This window comes from Protopterus annectens, chromosome 4.part0 (genome assembly GCF_019279795.1).
Source record: "Protopterus annectens isolate FY-2018-M chromosome 4.part0, PAN1.0, whole genome shotgun sequence".
Taxonomy (NCBI): domain Eukaryota; kingdom Metazoa; phylum Chordata; order Ceratodontiformes; family Protopteridae; genus Protopterus; species Protopterus annectens.
In genome coordinates this window covers 1,897,128,299-1,897,152,339 of record NC_056733.1, presented here as the reverse complement: position 1 = coordinate 1,897,152,339, position 24,041 = coordinate 1,897,128,299, and the positions used below count along the sequence as shown (strand labels likewise).

The window sequence follows — 24,041 nt, the reverse complement described above, 5'->3', positions numbered from 1 at the left end:
TTTGAGGGAGGAATAATTTGAGTGGTAAAGACTGGGGGGGGGGGGGGTTGCTCCACAAAAATTATACTACTACTATTTTTGTATTAAACTTCAGTCCATGATCTTTACACCTTGAATCTGAGTGACTTTGGTCCTTCTTGAAGATACAGATGTCATCTAAGTGTTAATGAGACTTCAGAGACTTCAGAGTTTTTAGTCATCAGCAAACATGGACAACCAGAGACCCCAGACATCAAATTTGATGTCTGTGAGGTATATGCCAAAGAATAGCAATTCTGGAATAGAGATCTGTGGGATGCTACTTATGTAAAGCTTGTTTTGAGGAGTGTACCACCAACCTTAATTAAGTGTGTCCTATTAACCAGTTTGTCATCCATTCAGTTATGTAAGAGTTTTTACTTTGCTGGGTATAGAATTCCACTGAAAGTTTTGCCTAAATCTAAGTAGGCATTGCATACTGAGCTGTATTCAACTAATGTCTTTGTAAATCTTTCAAAAAAGTCAACCAAGTTAAGTACGGAAAATCTGTCTTACACAAAGCTATATTGGCTTGGACTAAGGGAGTGTAACTTGCAAGTATCCTAATGTATAATGATACATTCAATTACTTTACAATTGAGGCTATTAAGGCTAATTGGTCTATTCCATATACTTCCCAGGTCAGTGATTGAACCTCCCTTATTGGGTGTGGGAGGTACAACAGCTGTTCTCCAAGATTTGAGTACAAAAAGGGTGAGGTTAAACAGATTTACAAGGGAGCATTTAAGGTAATGTTTCATATTAACAAGGAACAGACTGGTATGACTCATAATGCTAGTGTATTTAATTCTGGAGAAGGCTTTTACTACTTGTTTCAAACTAATCAACGTGGGAAGTGCTGAGTGGAGGTTGTGAGACAGGAAGCATAGGGGAGAAGCACCAAGCAGTTTTAAAGCACTCTCATCAAACTAAACAAACAACTTAGAAGATAAACAAAGTCTAGCAAAATTATATTTGAGGTAAATTTGGCCCATCAGGCTAAGGACCACCACAAGGCATTCTTTAGTTAAGTCTGCAACCTCAAAGACAATACAAAATTGTGTACAGAACTCATTGTAAATGGAGGAACCTACACTGAGCCAGAAGATATAGCAAACCTACTGGCTGACAAATTCAGCTCCAAATTTATAGGTTCATAGGTAGGTACTAGGCTATTGGCCCTATGGCCTATATAAGCCTAGCCAAACGGTACCCTGGCTTTTGCCACCCAAGAAAATTATTTTCCTGTGCCCCTGTCAAGCAGAGCCACAGAAGTGATCCCCAGGGTGAATTTCCTATCTCCCATCTAATCATCAAGATTTTTCTTGAAGAGTGCTAATGAGGAGCTTTGTTTGATATAGATAGTTAGTTTGTTCCAGAGTATGGGAAGTCTCTGAGACAGGAATCTATCCCTCCAGCATGTTCTGTTTATTGTGGTGACAAGGTTTAGATCCCTAGAGCGTGTAACTCGGAGGGATTGGGATTTCTTTACATGGAGCATGTCCAACAGCTCTGGGTTTGACATAGCTTTGTATGTTAGGCAGAGATCGCCTCTGAGTAGACTATATGCGACAGAGTAAAGCTGGAGTTTTTTGAGACGGTCTGCATAGGGCATCTGTTTGAGGCTGGTAATCCTCTTTGTGAGGTATTTCTGTGACCTTTCCAGTTGTTGTAGATGTCTTGTGAGGTACATACCCCTCTCTATCCCTCAACCTCTCCCTCAGAAAATACCATCAAATATAACTCCCCCTATTATAAATAGGGAACAGGTCCACAATGGTCTCAGTAGGATAAAGAACACTGCATCAATGTGTCATGACAATATCCCAGGCTGCTTTCTAAATGGCATGAAACAATGCCTATCAGGACCTCTGGGTCACTATTTAACTATAGCCTTCATGCAGGTTTAATGCGTAATGGATGTTGAACAGCAAATATCATCCCTCTGCACAAAGGTAGGCCATCTACAAACACTCGAAATTACAGACCCATAAGTCTGACTAGTCTCATATGCAAACCATGGAAAGAATTAGCATGGATATGATCAATGATAGCATACAACACCTCCAGACATTGAACCCTACCCAGTTTGGTTTTGTTGAAGGCAGATTATGCAAACTCAGCCTGTTGGACTTCTTTGAGAAAGTCACCAAAAGAATGGATGAGGGCAAAAGAATTCACACTGCCTACCTTTGACCTGGGAAATGCATTTGACACCGAACTGCATTGAGGCATTGCTGACAAAAGTTAGGTATAAACTCTTATGTCACCCAGTGCCAGTGTATAACCAGCTGGCTTACAGACAGCACCCAGGAAGCTGGAATTGGGGAGTCTATCTCTTCTAAGAAGCCAGTCACCAATGCAGTCCCTCAGGGATCGATCCTGGATCTGGTTCTTTTTGACATTTACTTTTCTGAAGTCAGGGCCAATATCAAGGGCCTCTGGCTGACCAGATCTGCAGTTGCTTGCAAATTAAAAGCAGTTATAGAATCCATGACTATCACTAATGTTCAACAAGAAGGGCTGACATAGACAAATAACTGGTGTATGAGTCATGCACTAAAACTAAATGCCAATAAATGCCTAATAGTATCCTTTGGGAAGTCAGCCATCCCTGGTAACTATCATATTGACAACACACCTATAAGAATTTATCCAATAATCAGGGACTTGGAAAAACACATAGTAATTTAGGCTTTGACCGTAACATGTCTATGGCAGTGAGAAAATTATTCTATGTTGCGCAACTTATAAATAAATGTATGGCATCTAGGTCCAATGAGGTTATTGTTCCACTGCATTTAACATTAATCAGACCTAACATTGAGCACATTTCCCCCCTTTGTATGTACTTAAACAAGGCACATCCAACAACTGGAGCATCCACAGAGATTCCTCAGTAAAAGAATTCAGGACATAAATAACATTTCCTATGCAGAGCACCTCAAAACCCCATCCCTGTATTCTGTCATCTATAGGCTGTTGAGGGGAAATCTATGCCTGGAATGAAAGACATCATCGGACCCCATTCTGTTGAACATCCTGCATATCTGCAAAACAATCAGTAACAGAATTACCTGTTCTAAAGATGAAATCTTGCCTGTGATATAATTAGGACCTGATGGAATAAAAAGTATGTATTCCAGAGACTACTCCTTCTGTGGAACAGGCTCCCATCCATGTAAAGCAGAGTTCTTCCCTAACCCAGTTCAAGTGTATCTCAGACAATTGAATGGAGAAAAGGAAATTCATTCCTAGTTTGGCACCATTGTATCTAGTGGACACAGGCAGCCTGTAAATGGTTCATCTCCCAGGCCCTAACTTGTAAGCTTACATTTACCAAGGGTACCAGAACTTGTCAGGGATTTGAGATGCATGGCTAGCCTTAAAAAAGGCCAAGTGGTCCTTAGCATAGCAATGAGCTACAAATCTATGAGTCAGAGGGGAGAAGTCTGTTGTATACTTATCCACTAGTATATCCTCGGTGTCGGTGTGTCTAGTACCATTTGATATCAACTCATTGAAGTGATGTGCATTGTTTCTGAGGTTCTTGACAAAGATTATAAAAGCTTTATGGTTCTCATTGGCTGTAATAGTGATATTTAATTCATATATCACTTTGCAAGTCTTGATCTTTTTTGTTAGCTCTTATTTACCCTCTTGAGGTTACTTCTGTAGCAAAAAGTTTTATTTCTTAGGGCTAGGAGTTTTTTCTTTTGTTGCAGAGTTTATTGATGAAGTGATATCATCAAAATAATTTGTTTCAAAACTTAGCATTGCATTTATGGCAAAGGGGTAGAAGCTTCAATGCATTAGGTTTATATGGTACTAGAATTCAGTGGTATAAGTGAACAGTTTAACTATGGCATGCTTGCGTAACATGGAGCTTTTGAAATCTCATTGGGTTCAGAAACTAGTGCTAGCAACTTAGTGTTTGAAATCTGAAAACAACAGTAGGATTCAGGAATATTTTAGGCAGGGATCTTGTTGGAATACTACAGCATGGAGTCAGATCTGACTATAGCCAGGATGACCACAGGTGTAGTTCACAGGAGTACCCTATTTGTAAGCACAAGATGCAGTAGGTTTGAGCCCTAGGAGGAGGGATTACTAATTGGTGAAGAGAGTTGGCAATGAAAATATCAATGAACCAGTGTGCATATTTGTTATTTGCAAGTACACATTAGCCAGTTTATGTCCAGACAGTTACAATCACTCTGAAAGATTGAGTTAGGTTCAATGTTTAAGGTTTCTAATTTGTGAAACAGATTTTATTGATACAGGTATGATAGAGGGAGTCATGTAACTGACTTTGATATGGATGTTGGACTTACTTGCAGTTTTCAGAACATGGGGACATTCTAGGTCATTATCTCATTGGATTAGGCTTAAGGTAATAGGTTTTCAAATAAAACCAGGTATGTCTTGACAAGATATGCAGTCAAACTCAGTTATTTGGTCTAAATACAAGGTTGGCATGAAAACCAGGTAGAGAAGGGGTGTTGTCACTACACTTGAAGCATGCTCTTACAGTTATACCGATGTCAACGTTTTCAAGTTTGAGGAAGACCTCAAGGTTAAGCACCTTTTATTTAGGCTTCTAGTGCTCTGCAGTGCCATATTAATATGGACCTGAGTTAAAAGTGCTAGTCTGGGAATTGCAGGAGACAGACTTTGCCTACAAAGTCACTACAGGGACAGAGACTTGCTTTCAAATAATCAGAAGCCTCAGTAACAGAGGAAAAGGCCAGCTCTAGTGAAGCAGATAGACCTGCCAGCCATCTCCCTCCAAGATGACATAATTTCACCCTACACCGAATTACAAAAATTACCGATCCAATTGCTGTGTTTTTTTATTTTTTTATTTGCACTGCAGCATCATCTGCACTTATAGCTGGATACTGATTAAGACTATTTACTTAATAGCTTCAGAAACATAGACAGAAAACTCATCATGCCTCTCTTCATATCATCCAAACTGTGGGTAAGTAAGCCACATCTGCAAATATCCAGTGTGTGTGTGTGTGTGTGTGTGTGTGTGTGTGTGTGTGTGTGTGTGTGTGTGTGTGTGTGTGTGTGTGTGTGTGTGTGTGTGTGTGTGTGTGTGTGTGCCCTTTAAAGGAATAGTACTGGCTTTGGCATTTGTTTGAAACTCAGGAACACATTCCATTAAAGCTAACATAACGTTGAAAATCTGTAAAGATTTACTTTTTTAAGGATATATTAGGGATAATCATCATAATCATTATTTTCATCTTGATCTATTTCTGAGTGAAGGTATTTCTTATAGCTGAAATGTTTTAGTCAATTTATACTTTATTAGGTTAGAAGAATTTCTATGCTGATAATTACATACCTAACTAGTTCACTAGTGTAGTTCTATTATTTTAGCTTATTCATGTATATAGTTCTGTATAGTCGACATGGGTCATGACTGAAAATTGATTAATGTTATGGACCAGTTCAAATACATAATCTATTGAATGTGATCTACTGTCACATATACAGTTAGCAGATCCTATGCATACTTGGGGTGATGGGATCTAAGCCTCTTGGTGATGCTGTGAATTCTGGCATCTGATATACAGCCATCATTACCATTTCCATGCCCAGCCTTGTAAGTTGTGTGTCATAATGTCTAAACATTAACTCACATATAACAAAGACCTTTGCATGTGTGCCAGTATTTCTTGAAACCTTAGGGGTTTCTGCTTACTACTTTGGTGACCCATGTGTGTAGTGGCAACTGTAGTGTGTTTGGTGAGTAAGGCAGTGTATTGCTGCAGGGGTCTAAACATATTAGAACATTATCTAACAGGCCCAGTTGGTTCTGGGACAGACTTTTAGTGCCATAGCACATGTAGGTTTGATGTTATACTAGTGATGGCGTGGTTCAAATGTGTACTGAGCACTGACAACCTGGGTATGTAAGGAATGTAAGGAGGTTTGTCTCCAGTTTGAATGCACATCTGCAACTCTCACAAGTTGATTCTGAGCCTGGTACCAATAAGGGTTTACCTCAAAACATGAAGAAGCTTCTGTACTACCTTAATGTGCCTAACACAAGTAGGCTGGCAACAGAAGAGGTGGCTAAGACAAACAAAGGGTGCCTTTGGCACAGCAAAAATATTCTGTGTCCTTTGTAAAAAAATCTGTAGAGTGGATTCTCCTATAAACACACACTACACAGCAGTAATATGAAATGTCCAGTCCAGATGGAAGAATTCTCCTAGCAAGTTATATGCTTTCACAGTTAAAACGATGATTAGATCACCAAGTGGCCTGTTTATGCAGCATATAGTTTTGTGAGATAGCTGTATGAAATGTGGCCGTAGTTATGCAGAGTCCTAACAGTACTACTAGGAAGTATCTAGATGCAATGCACTATATCTGAGCTACAGAATGCAGAGTGCAGGTAATATTCCAGAGGATTTAGGAGGCATGTGTCTATCAGACTTAAGTACTTGACAGATATCTACAGAGAACAAGCATGGAGTAGCAGGAATAGAGTAAAAGGAAAATAGAAATATACAATTCTAAACCACTAAATATGTTGCTGAGGAGAGACAGAATACTGCAAATAGATGATTTTAGCCTAAGGCTTTAAAACTAATAAACTTCTTAGTTACTTAGATGGAATAAAAAAATGGTCTTAGGGAAACCAGTTACGTAACTGTCTAGAGAGCCATTGTTGGCCCAGTAGTAGTGACAGTCACAAAGAATGTGAGTGGTCATAGGCCAATACCCAGACAAAAGTCAGTGGTTTCCTATCCTCTTCAGTTGTTAATACAGTATTAGGTTCATGATTTGTAGCTGCAATGGATATTTCATGCTCAGAAAAATCACTAACATGGGGATTTCTAAAATGAGAGGAGAAACTGCTTTTAGGAGAAACAGATACCCAACAGTCTATAAACTCCCTGTTAGTCCAGTGGCAGTGATAACTACAGATGAGGTATGGGGTGGTCCTAGGTCCAATCCTCAGGCAAGAGTCTGTTTTTTTTTTCTTGTATTGCTCTTTTCAAAGGAAACATTTACTGACATAGAACGTGGGATAAAGTATGTAAGACATCAATGTTTCAGGGTGGAATATTCATATCAATATTGAGTTTCCCATGCTAGGTAGTGGTTCCCCCAATCCCAAATCCCGGTTCTGTTTAAGTGCCATTCAAGACCGAGTTTAAAGAGCCAGCTTGGTGACTAGTGTTCCAACCTAATGTTGCAGGCTTTGTTCATTAGTCCAGGGGTGTGTGAGAGTACAACAGCCTCTACAACCCACCCACTTGCGCAAACACACACACACACACACACACACACACACACACACACACACACACACACACACACACCTACATATATACTCACAACCCTTAATACTACCTTACCGCTAAACTTCCCCACACTTACGTATGCCTCAGTGGATGGACACATCCTTTTTGCAGTATTCCTTACAAGTAGCCAAGAGCAGCTGTACTAGTCTTTGTAGGCAAGTGATTCTCTGAATCACTCAGCTTTGTAGACACCTTACTGTAGGCAGTACTTGGGGGCGAGCTCATGGTTTATTAATATATGCCTCTTTTTCAGACTGCCTCATTAGCATGTATTACAGCTGCAGACACAGCCCACCTTGTTGGTGCACATCTTCATGCAAAAGCTGTGTTGATGTGGAGCAGTTAAGATCTCTGCCATAAAGCTGCAGGTTATGGGGTTCCATTCAGTCCTGCAGTTACTGTCTTCTGTTTCATCCTTAACTCCCACATTATATTAGTTGATTGTAAACATTAAACTGTCTGTTTGTAGATGTGTCTATATGTATGCATGTTCATATCTGTGAGTGTGCGCGCACGTGTGTGTGTGTGTGTGTGTGTGTGTGTGTGTGTGTGTGTGTGTGTGTGTGTGTGTGTGTGTATATATATATATATATATATATATATATATATATAAACCAAAGAATAACAACAGATACCACAATAACATGGCTGAGTACTGAAAAATAAAATGTTAAAAGTAAGCTCTTTCGCAGTTACAACATTGTTTCATCAGACTGAAAGCTGAATGAAACAGCACTCAATTTAAAATGAGACTAACCGATGAATTTCTAAAATCAATTAAGCAATTTAGAATAAAAGGTGTAGTCACAGGAAAAACTGCACACAAGTTCAAGTTGCAAAGCCTAAAAAATAAAATACTGGAAATTACACAAGCAAGAAAATATAAAATATTATCTGCATACATACGTTATTGTACAGAAATAAAAACTAATGTTTGAGTGGATGTGTTTTCAGAAAAGGTTTGAGGCTAGATACCCCATTTATACCAGGTGGTTTCTCTTCATTAAACAGTAAAATCCATTTCTGTTCTGCAACTCCTATACGGTTAACAACATCTTCCCCTCTAGTTCCCACATCCAATAACTGCAGAACTAAGATTAAAATTATGTCCTGGGCCATGCTGAATATGTGTTGTGCTAAAGCACTGGTCTCTCTTTTGTTTCTAATATCCTTGTAATGTTCCAGAATTCTATCTTTCAAAGACATATTAGTCATGCCTATATAAAAGGCATGACAAACCTGACAGCTACTAAAATAAACGATGTTGGTAGTTTTGCAGTCAGCATAGAAGTCTAACTCGATTTTAAGATTCACATAGGGATGTATATAAACTGAACCTGTAAAAATATGCTTACACACTGCACAAGATCTACAGGTAAAAGTGCCCTTCCTGCTAGATCGAACAGATCCATTGTTATGCTGTGATCTATAACACAAATGCTTCTTAAGTGACTTGTTATTTTTAAAAGTAAAGTGTGGTGTAGTATCTAGGATGCCCTTCAGTTCTTCTACCATACGTAAAATATTCTAGTTCTTTTTTTATAATGTTGCAGTAATTATTAATGTCACTGGAATAGGGTATGGGTAACCTCAAAGTATCAGTCATGGCAAATAACGCCTGTGGACTATGGGGTGTCTCTGAATTATTATAATAGGCCTTACATCTCCTTTCCCTTTCTTGCCAAGAATTGGTGATACAGACATCAGTTTCTTTCCCCTTATAACCTCTGTGTAAGAAATCATTCTTAAGAGAGTCAAATGCTATACATAGTTGAGAGTCATCATTATGTAGGCCTTTCAACACACTGCATGTAACGTGCCTAGGGTGCATATTATTTTTATGCAAAAAGGTGTTCTTCCTAGTTGTTTTCCTAAATACACTAGTACATAAGGTATTAAGTTCTGTTTTACTGACCTTCACATCTAAGAAATCTATCTCTACAGAGGAATAATTGTAGGTAAATCTAAGTAAACTGGTGGTACTATGCATGTAGGTCACAAACTCCTCCTATTTTGACTGAGTGCCTTGGCAAAGCAAAAACCTATCATCCACAAAACACACATACCACATAATATAGTCTGAAATGGCATTATTATGCAACAAAAATGTTTTCTCCCATTGAACCAGTGCCAGGTTGGTGTAGGTATTGGCACAGGCAGTGCCCATGGCTATGCCAACCTTCTGCAGAAAATGTTCATTTTCAAAAATAAAAAAACATTATTCTCTAAACAAATTTCAAGAAGCTTGCATAACAAATTAACCTTGTTGTTGGTGAAACATTTCTTGTGGTTCAAAAATGCTCTAACATTCTCAACCCTCCATTCATTAGAAATAACAGTGAACAGCAATGCTATATCCAAAGTAACAAACATATAATCAGTAGATACAGTAGAAAACTTATCAGCCAATTTAGATAGAAACAATTTAGTATCCTTTAGCACTGTTTCACATTCATCTAATAAAGGGTGTAGAATTTTCTCAATAAAGATGGATAGTGGCTCCGCACTCCAGCCTTTACCTGATACAATTGGCCTCATTGTGGGAGAATGTAAGTTCTTATGAATTTTAGGAAGGCCATAGATCATGGGAATGAGAGGTTGCACCACATTAAAATAATTAAATAAACTTTTAGTAATAAGGCCCATCATTAATAATTCAAAAATCAAAAAATAAACCATCTCTTGAATACCCGTGACATAAGTTCTAGGAATACAAGAATAAGGATTCTTTTCAGACAGTAGCTTCCTCATCTGTGCTATATATAAATCATTATCTAGCACTACAATGCTACCAACTTTATCAGCTGGTCTAACTTCTGTTGAGTACATGCTTTTCAATTCAGGAAGAGCATCATAGTCTTCTGAAGTCATGTTACAAAAAGATGGTTCAGTGTCCTTATTAAACTTTTCTCTAAACTGTTTTTTCACATGAAGTAATAAAGGCCTCTATTGTTGTATGAGGCATTGGAATAAAGGTACTAGTTTTTTAAAAACATTTTCATTTACAGTGGAATTACCTTGAAAAACTGTGTTTAATGTCAAAGATCGAACAAATAACCTAAGGTCTTTAAGAAGTTCAGCAAGCTCAGCTTTCCTAGCTGGAATAAAGGATAGACCTTTATTTAACAAAGATAGCTAAGTTGTGGTTAGTTCTGTAGATGAAATATTAAAAACTAAGTCTGTATTCAGTGCCTGAGTCATTTCAGACTGGTTCAATGGGAGAAAATGTTTTTGTTGCACAATAATGCCTTTTCAGACTATATTATGTGGTATGTACATTTCGTGGATGATATGTTTTTGCTTTGGCAAGGCATCCAGTCAAAACTGGAGGAGTTTGTGACCTACATTCACAGTACCACCAGTTTCCTTAGATTTACCTACAATTACTCCTCTGTAGAGATAGATTTCTTAGATGGGAAGGTCGATAATACAGAACTTAATACCTTATGTACTAGTGTATTTAGGAAACCGATTAGGAAGAACACCTTTTTGCATAAAAATAGTATGCACCCTAGGCATGTTACAGGCAATGTGTTGAAAGGCCAGGTTTATCGAATAATGAGGTTTCTCAACTACGTATAACGCTTGACTCTCTTAAGAATTATTTGTTACACAGAGGTTATAAAAGGAAAGAAATTGATGCCTGTATCACCAATGCTTGACAAGAAAGGTAAAGGAGATGTAAGGTCTATTATAATAATTCAGAGGCACCCCATAGTCCACAGGCATTATCTGCTATGACTGATAATTTGAGGGTACCCTTACCCTATTACAGTGACATTAATAATTACTGCAACATTATAAAAAAAGTACTGGAATATTTTACATATGGTAGAAGAACTGACGGGTGTCCTAGATACTACACCACACTTTACTTTTAAAAATAACAAGTCACTTAAGAAGCATTTGTGTTATAGATCACAGCATCACAATGGAACTTTTCAATCCAGCAGGAAGGGCACCTTTTCCTGTAGGTCTTGTGCAGCATGTAAGCTATACCTCTCAACCTGGAAATATCAAAAATCTGGACAATGCCCATGAAAAATAGGTACAAATCTGTATGCTGATTAACATAAAATTTGCATACACAATTATGTAACCCCACCCACCATGATGGATTTGTGGAATACCAACTTTCAAAAGCAAACTGAAGAACAGACAACCAAAATATGGCACCAGAGTCCCCCCCTGCAGCCATTCCGATGTCCTATTATCTGGCTATTCTGTCTCATTTACCATAAACACTAATGTGTGCATACTGCTTTACTTCTACAATCTACAATGATTATTTGGATTTTATTTTTACATTTTATACCACAATGCACAAACACTAATAGACATCTGCTAAACAAAGCAATACTGTCTCACAATGAAAATCGACTTAGCGTTAAAACTTTTCTGCCCTTGAAACTCACATTCATTGAAACAGCATTGAAACCCACACCACATCCAAGAAAATACATCTGGCCAGTGGTGGATAAGGATTACCTGGCTGTTTTCAAATCATAAGCCTCCTTTGCACACAAAACAAGAAACATACATGTGTTTTTTAATACATCTTCCTGACTTTATTAAACTACATTCCTTGTATAATACAGCACACTTGTTAGACTTAGAGCACATTTTAAATGTGTTGTTTGAACATTTTCCAGTAGGCAATGAAACAAAATGAATGCCAGTAGTGTAAGTCATAGGCATCTTGCATAGCTGCTCGCACTTATTTTCAATTTCAGCTTTTTTTTTTGGGGGGGGGGGCAAAAGGCCAAAAACCAGACATACATTTTAAACATTGCTTGCATAATTTTGGAAAGTTACCAGAATAAAATGTTATGTTACCACCATGCATTTTACTGCCTGTCAAGTCTTGAACCCAGGACCCTGTGCACTACAGTCAGAGCAACATACCATATGCCAAATCAGCAGTGTCCTGAAAGATAGAAAGACTGAAACTTAAATGGCTATCATTTGGTGGATTCAGTTCTCACTTCTCACCATACCTCTCAACCTCTTAGCACAGAAAAACCTGGACAAAGCCAATAATGGGGGGATACAGAATTCAGTTGTCACTTCTCACCATAGCTCTCAATGTCTTAGCAGAAAAAAACCTGGACAAAGCCAATAATGGGGGAATACTGGCACAAAATAAGGACAAGTTTCAAAAATGGAACATATAAACTTAGAAAATTGCTAGAATAAAAGGTGTTGTGCTACCATTTATTTTCTGAAGAATATGAAGTCTGAAATTCAAATGCCTGTCATTTAGTGAATTCAATCCTTCAGCGATTTGCCACAAAAATCCTGAAAACCACAAATTTTATGAGGAACAGAACAAAAATATGAGACATAAATTCACAAGTGGTGGTGGTCAGGGACTTTAGACTCTTTTTTTACCTCTATGCAAGGTACAGGCTTTGAACCTGACTGAGTACCTCTCTAGCCACCAGGTGTACTCACCTGAGGCATTTTCACACACACACACACACACACACACACACACACACACACACACACACACACACACACACACACACACACACACACACTCCTTTGCATACATCTGATACTTGAAAAATATCACAATAAAAAATGGATCTTTGTTTCCTGCTTGGTACAGGGAGAATGAGGTAAATAAGAGAACATGAAATCAGTGTACACTATACCAAAAAACAGAGAAATAACAGAAACAAAGCTGTCAGTTTTTAACAAGGAAGGAAATAAAGAGATACTGTTGCATATCCCTCATGATATATTCTAACAGTAGTGATGAATATAGGGGCAGCAGTTTTTCTATGCTTTGCCACATTTAAACTGACCATCACAACTCCCCAGTCCTGAAAGGCTATCATCTAGGCAGTTATGGAAAATGCTAGTGCCCTTTGCCAGTATCCTGACAAAAAATATATTTTTTAAGTTCATAGCCCTTCTCCACAGCTGGATGATATGTTATTTTAATCATGGTTGTGGCCATAAAACCTCATCAAGTAGCTGTATACTTTATATGAGTAGTTGAGGAAAGAAGCTATACTGACAACTTTGACCCCCCCCAAAAAAAAAAAAATCATACCTCTAAAAAGGATGAGAATGCACATTCTCCCCACATCAACTCCAGCTGGTACCTGAACTACTAATTCAACCTGGGTCACCTCTGAAATAGTTGCAGTCAAGGCTTTATACCTCTACAAAAATGGTACTTAGGGAGCTGCAGCTTTGACAGGAGTATGAAGTGTGTTTACTCTCCAAGTAGGTTCAGTAACAAAGGTAAGATGATGATGGTGCAGGAACTAACTTGGAAAAGCACACTACAGAGGACTAAACAGGTCTGGTTAATTTTGCAACTAATGCAGTGTGAAAACAACTTTTCTCTCTATTAGCATGCATCATTTTGGAGTTATTCTATTTTATTCTATTTGTAATCACCAGTCTTGCACATAAATGTATTACAGTGCTCTTCTATGAGCCCATACACACACACACACACACACACACACACACACACACACACACACACACACACACTGAGAAGAAGATACTTCAAAAGTTCTGCACTCTTCCTCATTTTGAAGATGGAAGGTTGAGAGCTATGCCCCATTTGACCACAATTTGACTGACTCCAAAAAAGCTTAAAGCCTCCAAACAGTTAAAGAGAGATGTGCTTATTTTAAAGTTCTCTCCCCGAACAGTCAGCTGACTTTCAAGCAGCTAATCGTTCAGTATTTATTATGGAGTGGAACAAACCCAGTGTATTATCAGCTAGTTAATTGATTATTACTTAATTTTGATATGTATGCAAGCATTTATTCGTTTTCCGTCTTCTGCCCACTTCCCGTGTTAAATGATAAACCGCTGAATGTTGTCGGGGATCTGCTATGTTCAGACTCGTACATTAAAAATTAATATTTTGTATGTAAATTATCAGATAGTTAAACTAATCCAAGCACTGGAAGGAACTAATCCAAGCACTGGAAGGCTTTTATCTTGTTTTAAACCACAAAATATGTAGCAAGTGAGAGTGTGTGTGTGTGTGTGTGTGTGTGTGTGTGCGTGTGTGTGTGTGTGTGTGTGTGTGTGTGTGTGTGTGTGTGTGTGTGTGTGTGTGTGTGTGTGTGTGTGTGTGTGTGTGTGTGTGTGTGTGTGTGTTTGGGAGGGTGACACAGTATTAAATAACATCCTTGGGGAAAAATAAGCTGTGGATATTATTCCATTTGCAGAAATTAACTGTCTTACCACTTTCCAGAGTTTGTTTTTGAGACCCACAGTTGGCAGCTATAAGCATTTATTATTTCTTCACGTGTAACTTCATAAATTGAATTGTGTAAAGCAATATGTAAAAGGAATTTTCTTGCAGGATTTGCAAATATAAGGGACTTTTAACTTCTACTAGTCTACCACAGTTTTACTGCTGTAGTACCAATGATCTTGCTTGCTAGTATTCACCATACCTCTTCCAGCAGTGCCTGCTCGCTATCCACCAAAACATGCGAAAGCAGCTCTGCAGACTTCTCAGTACCCACGATCTTGCTCGCTAGTATCCACACCAAAAGCAGCTATGCAGACTTCTCTCCCACTTACTATCTAACATAACATGCAAAAGCAGCCAGGCTCGCTACTATCTAGAAAGAAGTCAGCATAAAATAATTTGAATTCCAACAGTCCTTCCCGCTTGCAATTTAACAGAAAGCAGCCAGCTTAAAATAAATGCATCTAACTTCCCACTTGCTAGTAACAGGCGGAAATGTGTGCACATTGTGAGCCCATGAACTCAATTCTGACAGGCTGATGGAGCTGACATCATTGCGCATGAGATGTCATCAGCTCAAAAACTGGGAAAAAAAATTTAAAAAAAAACAGGGAAAAATTTGGAAATGAAGGGTGCCACTCGGGAATCATGGCACCCCATTATTTGGACCCCAAAACTCAGCAAAAACTGAATAATTCAGTACGGTTGGGAGGTATGGTGTAAGCATATTCTTACAGGTTCTGTTTATATACATCCCTATGTGAAACTTAAAATCAAGTTAGACATTGTTTATTTTAGTAGCTGTCAGGTCTGTCATGCCTTTTATATAGGCATGACTAATATGTATTTGAAAGATAGAATTCTGGAACATTACAAGGATATTAGAAACAAAAGAGAGACCAGTGCTTTAGCACAACACATATTCAGCATGGCCCAGGACATAATTTTAATCGTAGTTCTGCAGTTATTGGATGTGGGAACTAGAGGGGGCGATGTTGTTAACCGTATAGGAGTTGCAGAACTGAAATGGATTTTACTGTTTAATGCAGAGAATCCACTTGGTTTAAATGGGGTATCTAGCCTCAAACCTTTTCTGAAAGCACGTCCACTCAAATATTAGCTTTTATTTCTGTACAATATCATATGTATGCACATGATATTTTATATTTTCTTGCTTGTGTAATTTCCAGTATTTTATTTTTTAGGTTTTGCAACTTGAACTTGTGTGCAGTTTTTCCTGTGACTATACCTTTTATTCTACATGGCTTAATTGATTTTAGAAATTCATTGGTTAGTCTCATTTTAAATTGAGTGCTGTTTCATTTAATTTTTACAATGATGAAGCGATGTTGCAATCGCGAAAGCACTTACTTTTAACATTTTATTTTATCTTGAATAAACATTTTTCAGTACTCAGCCGTGTTAGTGCGGTATTTGTTGTTATTTTTTGGTTTACTTATCTTCTTTTACTGCACCTCATCCTGTTCCTGTGTTTTTATTCAATCTTTGCTGTATATGTATATATATATATATATATATATATATATATATATATATATATATATATATATATATATATATATATATATATATACAGTGACAGGCAAAGGCATGCTGTTCCTGAAAAGAATGCATGGACCATACCATTTTCCTGTTAATAAATAGTTAATGAATAAGGTGCTGAAGAAAAGGCATCCTTACAAACTCAGTCTTCATATTTTCCATACAGACATTATTGGCAAGTACATTGTGCTATCTTGCATCAATACCCATCGCTCTCATTTCACTGTATATCTCATATCCTTCCACCTGTGACTAATCCAAACAAGTAATTCCTTTTACTGCCAGCAGCCTTGATATGAAATCTATATCAAGAACTTTCCAACTCACTTTTCATTGAAATGCTCCCAGCTCCAGCTTTCCAAAATGATTTCATGTTTCTATGTAGCTTTTTTTCTGAACAGAGCTTTCCTTTCATATCTTGTTTACAGTAATGAAGCATTTTAAAGGATCTTTCGCAAAAATGCCATCATGTAAAATTGTACATCTTACATTCTGTGCTCCTAAATTTTCTTCTTCAAGGTATACATCTCAAATACTTTACCACTGTTGGTTGGAGGCAGCTTTGTCTGGGAGCTTGGCTAGGGTGCTGAGACACCATAGTCCCCTATGAATGGGATTTTGGCTAAGATGCTGGGCAGCTATAGCCTCTTTCAGCTGGCAATTTCCTTTCCATTCCGGAATGTTGTTTGAATACTTTCATTGGAACCATGGGTCACCTTCTCTACCACTGAAAACCTTTTTTGGTTTAGAGTTTGTTTTGCATGATATAACACAGTTCAAATATACTGAATTAGGGCCATGTTACTATGGCTGTTCCAATGCATGTCTCATATCATGTGACACTTAATATAGCCTTTTATTGACCTCCTCTCTGTGTCATACTTGAAGATATTGTTTTCAGGTCACCACGCCGTACAGAGCCTAATCACTTTTTAATGATAAGCTGCTGTCTTTTGTTGTGTTTAGGTGGTATACTTTACTGCAACATTCCCATATATTATCCTGGTCATGTTACTAATACGTGGAGTGACTCTGGAAGGAGCCTGGAAGGGGATCAAGTTCTACCTTACACCCGAATTCAAACATCTATTAACATCTAAGGTGAGACAGTCCATCACTTCTTCAAATTTTAATGTGCCAGCAAATGCAAAAATACAAGACTATATAGTTGAATATTGAAATATGAAGAAAATATTTGCTACAATTTTTTAATTAAAAAAATATATTTTGCAATACTGCTTTCTCTATTAGTTTCCTGTTGAATGTTCAGAATACATAGCATTTACTTCTGCTTATGAAATACTTAACACAAGTTTCTTACATAATATGATATTTTAAGAATTAATGTCCATCATAATAAGAATAAGTATTTTTGTTTCTGATTGATATTTATGTATGTAGATGAAGCAGAACTTGAGATATTGCCTATTGCTTATGTTGGAGACAGTATTTTCAGACAATGATGCTGTGGTAAGAGAATTAGCTTCCCCGACATAGAGAAACCTCAAAATTAGCAGGGCAGTGAATATAATTGCATTCTAAAGGTAGTTTTCATAATTTTTTTTCTGTATGAGTTTAGTGATGTGTTATTAGTAATTCTCAAATTTGTTTGAGGCAAATATAAGTAAAAATGAGCTATTTAATTAAATGGTTGATTCATTGGTTAATTAGGAACAAAGGATAAAAGGTAATTTAATTTTAAATATCAGGGAAAATTATTAGAAAATACATTAAACATCATGGGACAAAAGTAGCAGGACTACTTTCAGAGTTAAATGTGATGCAGTAGACAGCATAAATGACATTTTTATGTTCGTTCATCAGAGGGAATGGTTAATCAGGAAGTGTGAGATACTTTCATTGGTTACAGTTTTATAGTTACCCTATCTAGGTACTGATTCATTTAGTAAACCAGATTTGCTTTTCTCTCTTGAAGATAAGGGTATCGAGCAATTAGTCTTGCAATTGATATAGAGGGCTAAGGCTATGAGCTACAATTCCTCTGGTTGTTGTTGTGTCTTTCAGCTTATCCTGGTTAGGGGTCGTCACAGCGGAATTCCGGTCCGCTAATGTTTGGTAGTGGATTTTTACATGCCGAGTTACCAGCCCTGACACACAACCTTCAATGAAGGCACGCCCATTCACGTATGCCTCCACACAGAAGACGCTCTAGCTGAGAATCGAACGGGATAACATTTTGCTGTGAGGCGACAGTGCTACTGCAGCACCACTACCACAGGCAGCTACAATTCCTCTGGTACAATGTTTTATTCCCACAGTTCTCATTTACCAACTGTATGACCGTGAGGAAGTCACTTAACCAAACATTTCTCTCAGGTTGCTTTTAAAAAGGGACTTTGCATTCAGTGAACCTACCTGATGAAAAAATGGATATTAGTAGAGCATATTATTTTGTTAGAATTCCATTAATAGTTAATACCTTTATTTTCTGTTTACATTTACCAGTTTTCACAAAGTGTACAGTATGTGCATATGATTTCCATCATATATACGGTATGTATAGATCATTTTTACAATATGTACAGGATGTGTAAATGATTTCCATAATATGCGCATGAAAAGTTTTTCTGGGGTGTGTAATGCAAAATGACTGCTATGTGCAGCAGAATTCATGGAGTTAAAATCCTGAATTTTGTAACATGAAGTCAAATAGGCAGGTATTTCTGAAGTTAGCACGGGTAAATGATAAATGTATTTATTCTCAATTAGAATCATGAGAATATGCGAGATAAAATACTGCACAATCATTCCAGGTAGTGAAATGAACTTTAAGGTAATTTGGGTACACTTAAAAAGGTTGCACATTTTCTATATGCCAAAGGAGCTGATGGCTCACCATGGCATGGATAACCAATTATTTCCATTTTGTTGAAAATGATTTTTAAGGCTCCTAGCTGTAACATTTATAATTTTAATTTTACTATGCTTCATGTGTAGGACACGAATAAAAATAATAAAAATAGGCACTAAGGAATTAATGAAACTTATAGAATATGTATGCATATAAATACAACAAGTAAGTGCTACCACTCAAAGATTCGTCAGTAGGTTTGTTTCTGTCTTAGTATTCATTTTTCATGCACCTTACAGCTGTCATACTGAACTATTTCTCACTGAAAATCTGAGAATAAAATAATCAGATGGTTATATAAAGTAGCTTGCACTCATATCTGTCATACGCACCTTCTTAGTGCAAATAAAAGTTTAATTAAATACAGGAATTGAAGGGAGATTGCCAAGATATATGGAAATAATAAATGCCGTCATTGGAAACTATGAAACTGTAAATGGAAATTTCCATCCAAACTGATGGTGAACCCCACTGGGTAAGGTTAAATAATATTCTCAACCAGTTTGTACATGTGAAGCAGACAAAGTCCTCATGTCATTAATTTGTGCATGAACAATAATACGGTTCATACTTAATGTGTTCAAAAAACATTTTTTGTTTATAATTGCAAATTCCATGCCATCCACGCTAACTACAACCACTCCTTATTCAAACCAGTAATTAATACAAAAATCTTCTTTTACTTAAAATACTCCGAAGAATCACTGAATTTCTGTAGTGGATGACTCAGTGGTAGAGGGCATGATCAGATTTATATTAGTGTATCCATTTTTCTTTATTTTATTTTTTATTTATTTTTTTGCTTTGGTACTGTTAGACAACTCAAGAAAAGATTTCTGTATCTGTACGATAATTCTTTGGAATTCTAAGTCTGCCAACAGATTGTTGTGAATAATACAAAATTACCTTTTTTGCTTCAGGGTAATTTATCTTAGGACTGTTGGCTGAACTGAGGTAAAATGTATCTGCTTCTGTCAAATCATTATGAAGAAATAAATTCCCTCACAAGTCCCCACCACTTTCATTTTTTTTTCTTTTTAACAGAAACATATTTGACAAGGGCAGTATCTGAAGCAGGAGACTATATATATATATATATATATATATATATATATATATATATGTGTGTGTGTGTGTGTGTGTGTGTGTTAAGCCTCTTTATATTTACCGGGCCATGGATAAAATTGCTGTCCCCCACAAGCACACATTGTAGTTATGCATGAGTTGGAAGTAGCTTCCCCATATGTGTTTACCTTAGATTGCTAAAATAACATAAGGAGTGTAGGGGTCTCAACCCCCTACAGGATAATCTTGTTTTGAGCATTTGCATTTACTTCAATGTGATCTGCATGTTTCTGGCTTGGATGATTGAGCATTTGTGATACAAGCGCTTGTGTTACGATGTCTCATAGCATCAGAAGTGGAGGTGAATGGATTTTTTAAGCATACACCCACAAATACACAAGTATTAGTGAAGAAATCACTGTTTTCAAATTATAATAAATCCTGGTTACCTACTTCTAGCCTTGTTGTGTGTTTCCCTTGCTCCTATACTTGTGTTGAAAAATCTTTTTTTCAACTATTGAACTCACTAATATAAGATCTGTAGCATCAGGCACATCCCCTGACTTTTCTGTTGGAATAAGTGATGTCCTTATTTGTGCTTGTGGTTTCTTCTTTCCACACTCACTTTGTCCTTCCACTTCCCCTCCAAGTGACTCAGTTTGAAGATCTTCCAAAAATCAATATTGTTGAAGCACAGTTAAAATTTGCATTTATAAACTGTCGCCCTGACTTCATTAAGCAGGATACATTTAAACACACTAAGATGTTCCTTTCCCCAACAGGATATGCATAACTAGAAAAATCTGTTCACTACAACAAATAATGTATTTAGGAATCAGCCACCTGAAAATAATTTCATTTGCAACTATACAATATACAGCACACTCAGATGGGGTACCATACAAAAATAAACATGTTAAAAATATTGGTAAAAGGCTGAGTTATGTCATAGTATTTACATATTTGGACACAAACAATCCTCATTGTGGCATAAAACCTAATGGTAATGCTATTACTTCTCTTAAATTTACTAATGTACTTGAGAGGTCTGCCATTAGAGGGCACCTAAAAATATATGGAATTGTGGGCAGCAGCACAGACTCTAGATAGTTCCTTTCAGGGATACGTCACATGGACTATGTGGTTTAAGCATATAAACTGTGGTACATAGAATCCTATAGACAAGAAGACATGGACCACAGGCTACATATTGTGGCAGAGCTATCCACCCAGCATTGTTTATATGGCAAACGATGATGTGATCTCATTAGTTATCACCAAAAAAGGGCATAAATATTTGTTGTTGCTAAGTGGGTAGAAGACCCAGTCTACTCTGATCTATACCAGTGACCCAAGCTAATGGTTGAAGAGGTCTACATGCCTAATGTGTATCAGTCATAAAACACAGCATACCTGGGTTACAGAGCTGCTTGACTTGCCAGTAGTCCAGCTGCCCAGACTGGGTTACCTAGGATAGCTCTGCTGAGTGAAAGACAGATTAAAACCAATCAACCTGCCAAGAATAAAACTAAGGATTGTTACAATGAATATAGATTCACTGATGTGATACAGTTCAGAAGTGATTGGTATGCTAGTAAGCAGCTGAGTGGATAGTCTGTGTATCCAGGAGATCAGGTGAAAGCACAGTGCAGCAAAATCTCATGGCCTGGGATCAAGTCTACTGCTCAAGTAGCAGACAGACTAAACTGCTCTGGTCATTGTGGTGAAACTTACTGATGAGTGTCATTAGAATCAGTCACAGATTCATGGTAACCTGTCTTCAGTATAAAGTTATGCTGAGATCTTGAAATCTGCTCAGTGCTCTACAACAGGTTGTGATGGTGAGGAAGAGAAAGCTTCCATGCAGCAATTGCATGATTTTGTCAATAAAGTCGAACAAAAGGAGATGGTCTTGATAATGGGTAACCCGAATGCTCATATTAGGACAGACAGACAGGGCATGATATGGGGATTGCCTGCATATCTCTTAACCTCTCATAAATAATGTGGGGGGGGGCAAAGACCCCAAAATAGGGTCATTTTTAAATATTGCTCTTACAAACTTAGGAAGTTGACAGAATAACAGTTTTTGCATTAGCATGTATTTTCTGAGCAGAATGAAGTATAAATCTCAAAAGTCTGTCATTTTTTGACTTCAATACTCAGGGATTTGCCAGAAAAACCACACTTTTATAAGGAAACAGACAAAAAATGTGAGGCAAAAATCTGGACATTCTGTGAAAATCTGGACAGTTGAGAGGTATGGATTGTCCGGGTTGCCTTTCGATAGAGTAATAAGAATAACAGAGGAGAGGTCATTCAAGACATTTGTCTAGCAAACCACATAAAGGTGGTCAACTCATGGTTCACCAGGAGAGACAGTCACATGTAACTCAGATAGACTTCCTGTTCTTTAGGAAATGGCACTGAGGTCAACTCAGAGACTGCAAAGTCATCCCAAGTGAAAAAGTAAGTACAGAGCACTGCCAGCCAAAATCAGCAGCAAGCAGTAGTCAAAGACAGTTTTGAGGTCAATGGAGACTAGATTGAATACGTTGAAATTGATTAAAGAGAAAGCAAAGGAGTTGAGGGAAATACTCAGGGTTCTAGCACCTCAGGAAGAGAAAAAAAATAGTTGCAATCCAAGAAGTAAGGCAGCTTCTCAGAATAGCATATGTGAAGAGTATAGAACTGATGTGTGGCTGAGCCATGTACACAAATAAAGTACATGTGGAAAGCTGGTGGTTGAATGAAGAAGTAGGAAGTTACCATAAGAAAGAAGTAATGCAGGACAAAGTGAGATAGAAAAGATGGATCAGGATAAGCAGGAATACTGGCCGGCTAACAAAGAGGCTAAGTAAGCAGTCACAATGGCAAAGAGCAATGCATAAGAGAAACTCTGCCAGCTTCTGAAAAGTGATTCAGCAGAAGGCACAACAAATCTCTATCAGTTTGAAATGCAACATCAGAAGAATATGAAGATATTCGGCAGGCATTATTCATAGGTGGTGATAGCAACAAACTGCTCAACAGTCCAAAGGACAGATAGGGTGATTATATTCATCATAGACATGTCTTAATGTCAATTTGGTATAATAAATTTACCTGCTAGACATAGTTCACACCAGAAAAGGGTCTTTGGACCACTGTACACACCCAGTAAACAAATGTATAAATAAATAAATAAATAAATACTTCCAAGAAGCTTCTGAATGAGAACCATTGCAGAAGCTGTACCACCACAAGTTTACAATGAAACAGGAAGGAGAACACATCTTAGAAGTATGAAGTCAGGGAAAGAGGTAGGCTTAGACGAACTCACTGCAGATAGGATCATGTGGAGAGAAGTAGCTACTGAGGGTACTCATTGCAGTATGGAGAGAGAGAGAGAGAGACAGAGACAGAGAGAGAGAGAGAGAGATAGATAGATGTATTCCAGGCAACTGGGGAAAAAGCATTCCAGTGACAGTGTACTAGAACGAAGAAGATATTCACAGCTGTGGGCATTAGAGATGTTCTAGACAAGGTGAGTAAAAGAAATCAATGAATAAAGTAGTAGAAAAGTAGATAGGTGATGAGCCTTTTCTTTTCATATCAGGATGTAATAAGATTAGCACAATATTTACAGTGAGGCAGATAATAGAGAAGAAGGTGGAGTCCAATCCAAATGGGCATTCATAGAATTGGAAAAAGCATATGAGAGGTTCCCAAAGAAGTCCTGGGATGGAATGAAGCCAAGAAACATTGGTGGAACCAGTGCAAGCTATGTACAGGACCCCAATGATGAAAGTAAGAACAGATCTCCTGTTCACAAAGGAGGTCCCAGTGGGAGTGGTGTGCATCAGGGGTCAGCTCTAAGCTCACTCCTCTTTGTATTGGTGACGGAGTATTCCAGCAAGCAGGTTGAGGGGACTAGAGTGGTCAGATCAACAAAGCTGGTGTATGCAGCTGATGT

At 37.6% G+C, this 24,041-nt stretch overlaps 1 protein-coding gene across 1 annotated transcript in view; it reads left to right on the top strand.

Annotated features, from left to right (window-relative positions):
* The window catches only part of SLC6A7 (solute carrier family 6 member 7), a 1,098,089-nt gene that overhangs the window by 545,641 nt on the left and 528,407 nt on the right, over window positions 1–24,041 (top strand). Inside the window, exon 6 of the mRNA XM_044069564.1 lies at window positions 17,116–17,250. Coding sequence (XP_043925499.1) covers window positions 17,116–17,250 — 135 coding nt within the window. The remainder of the gene's footprint in view (window positions 1–17,115; window positions 17,251–24,041) is intronic.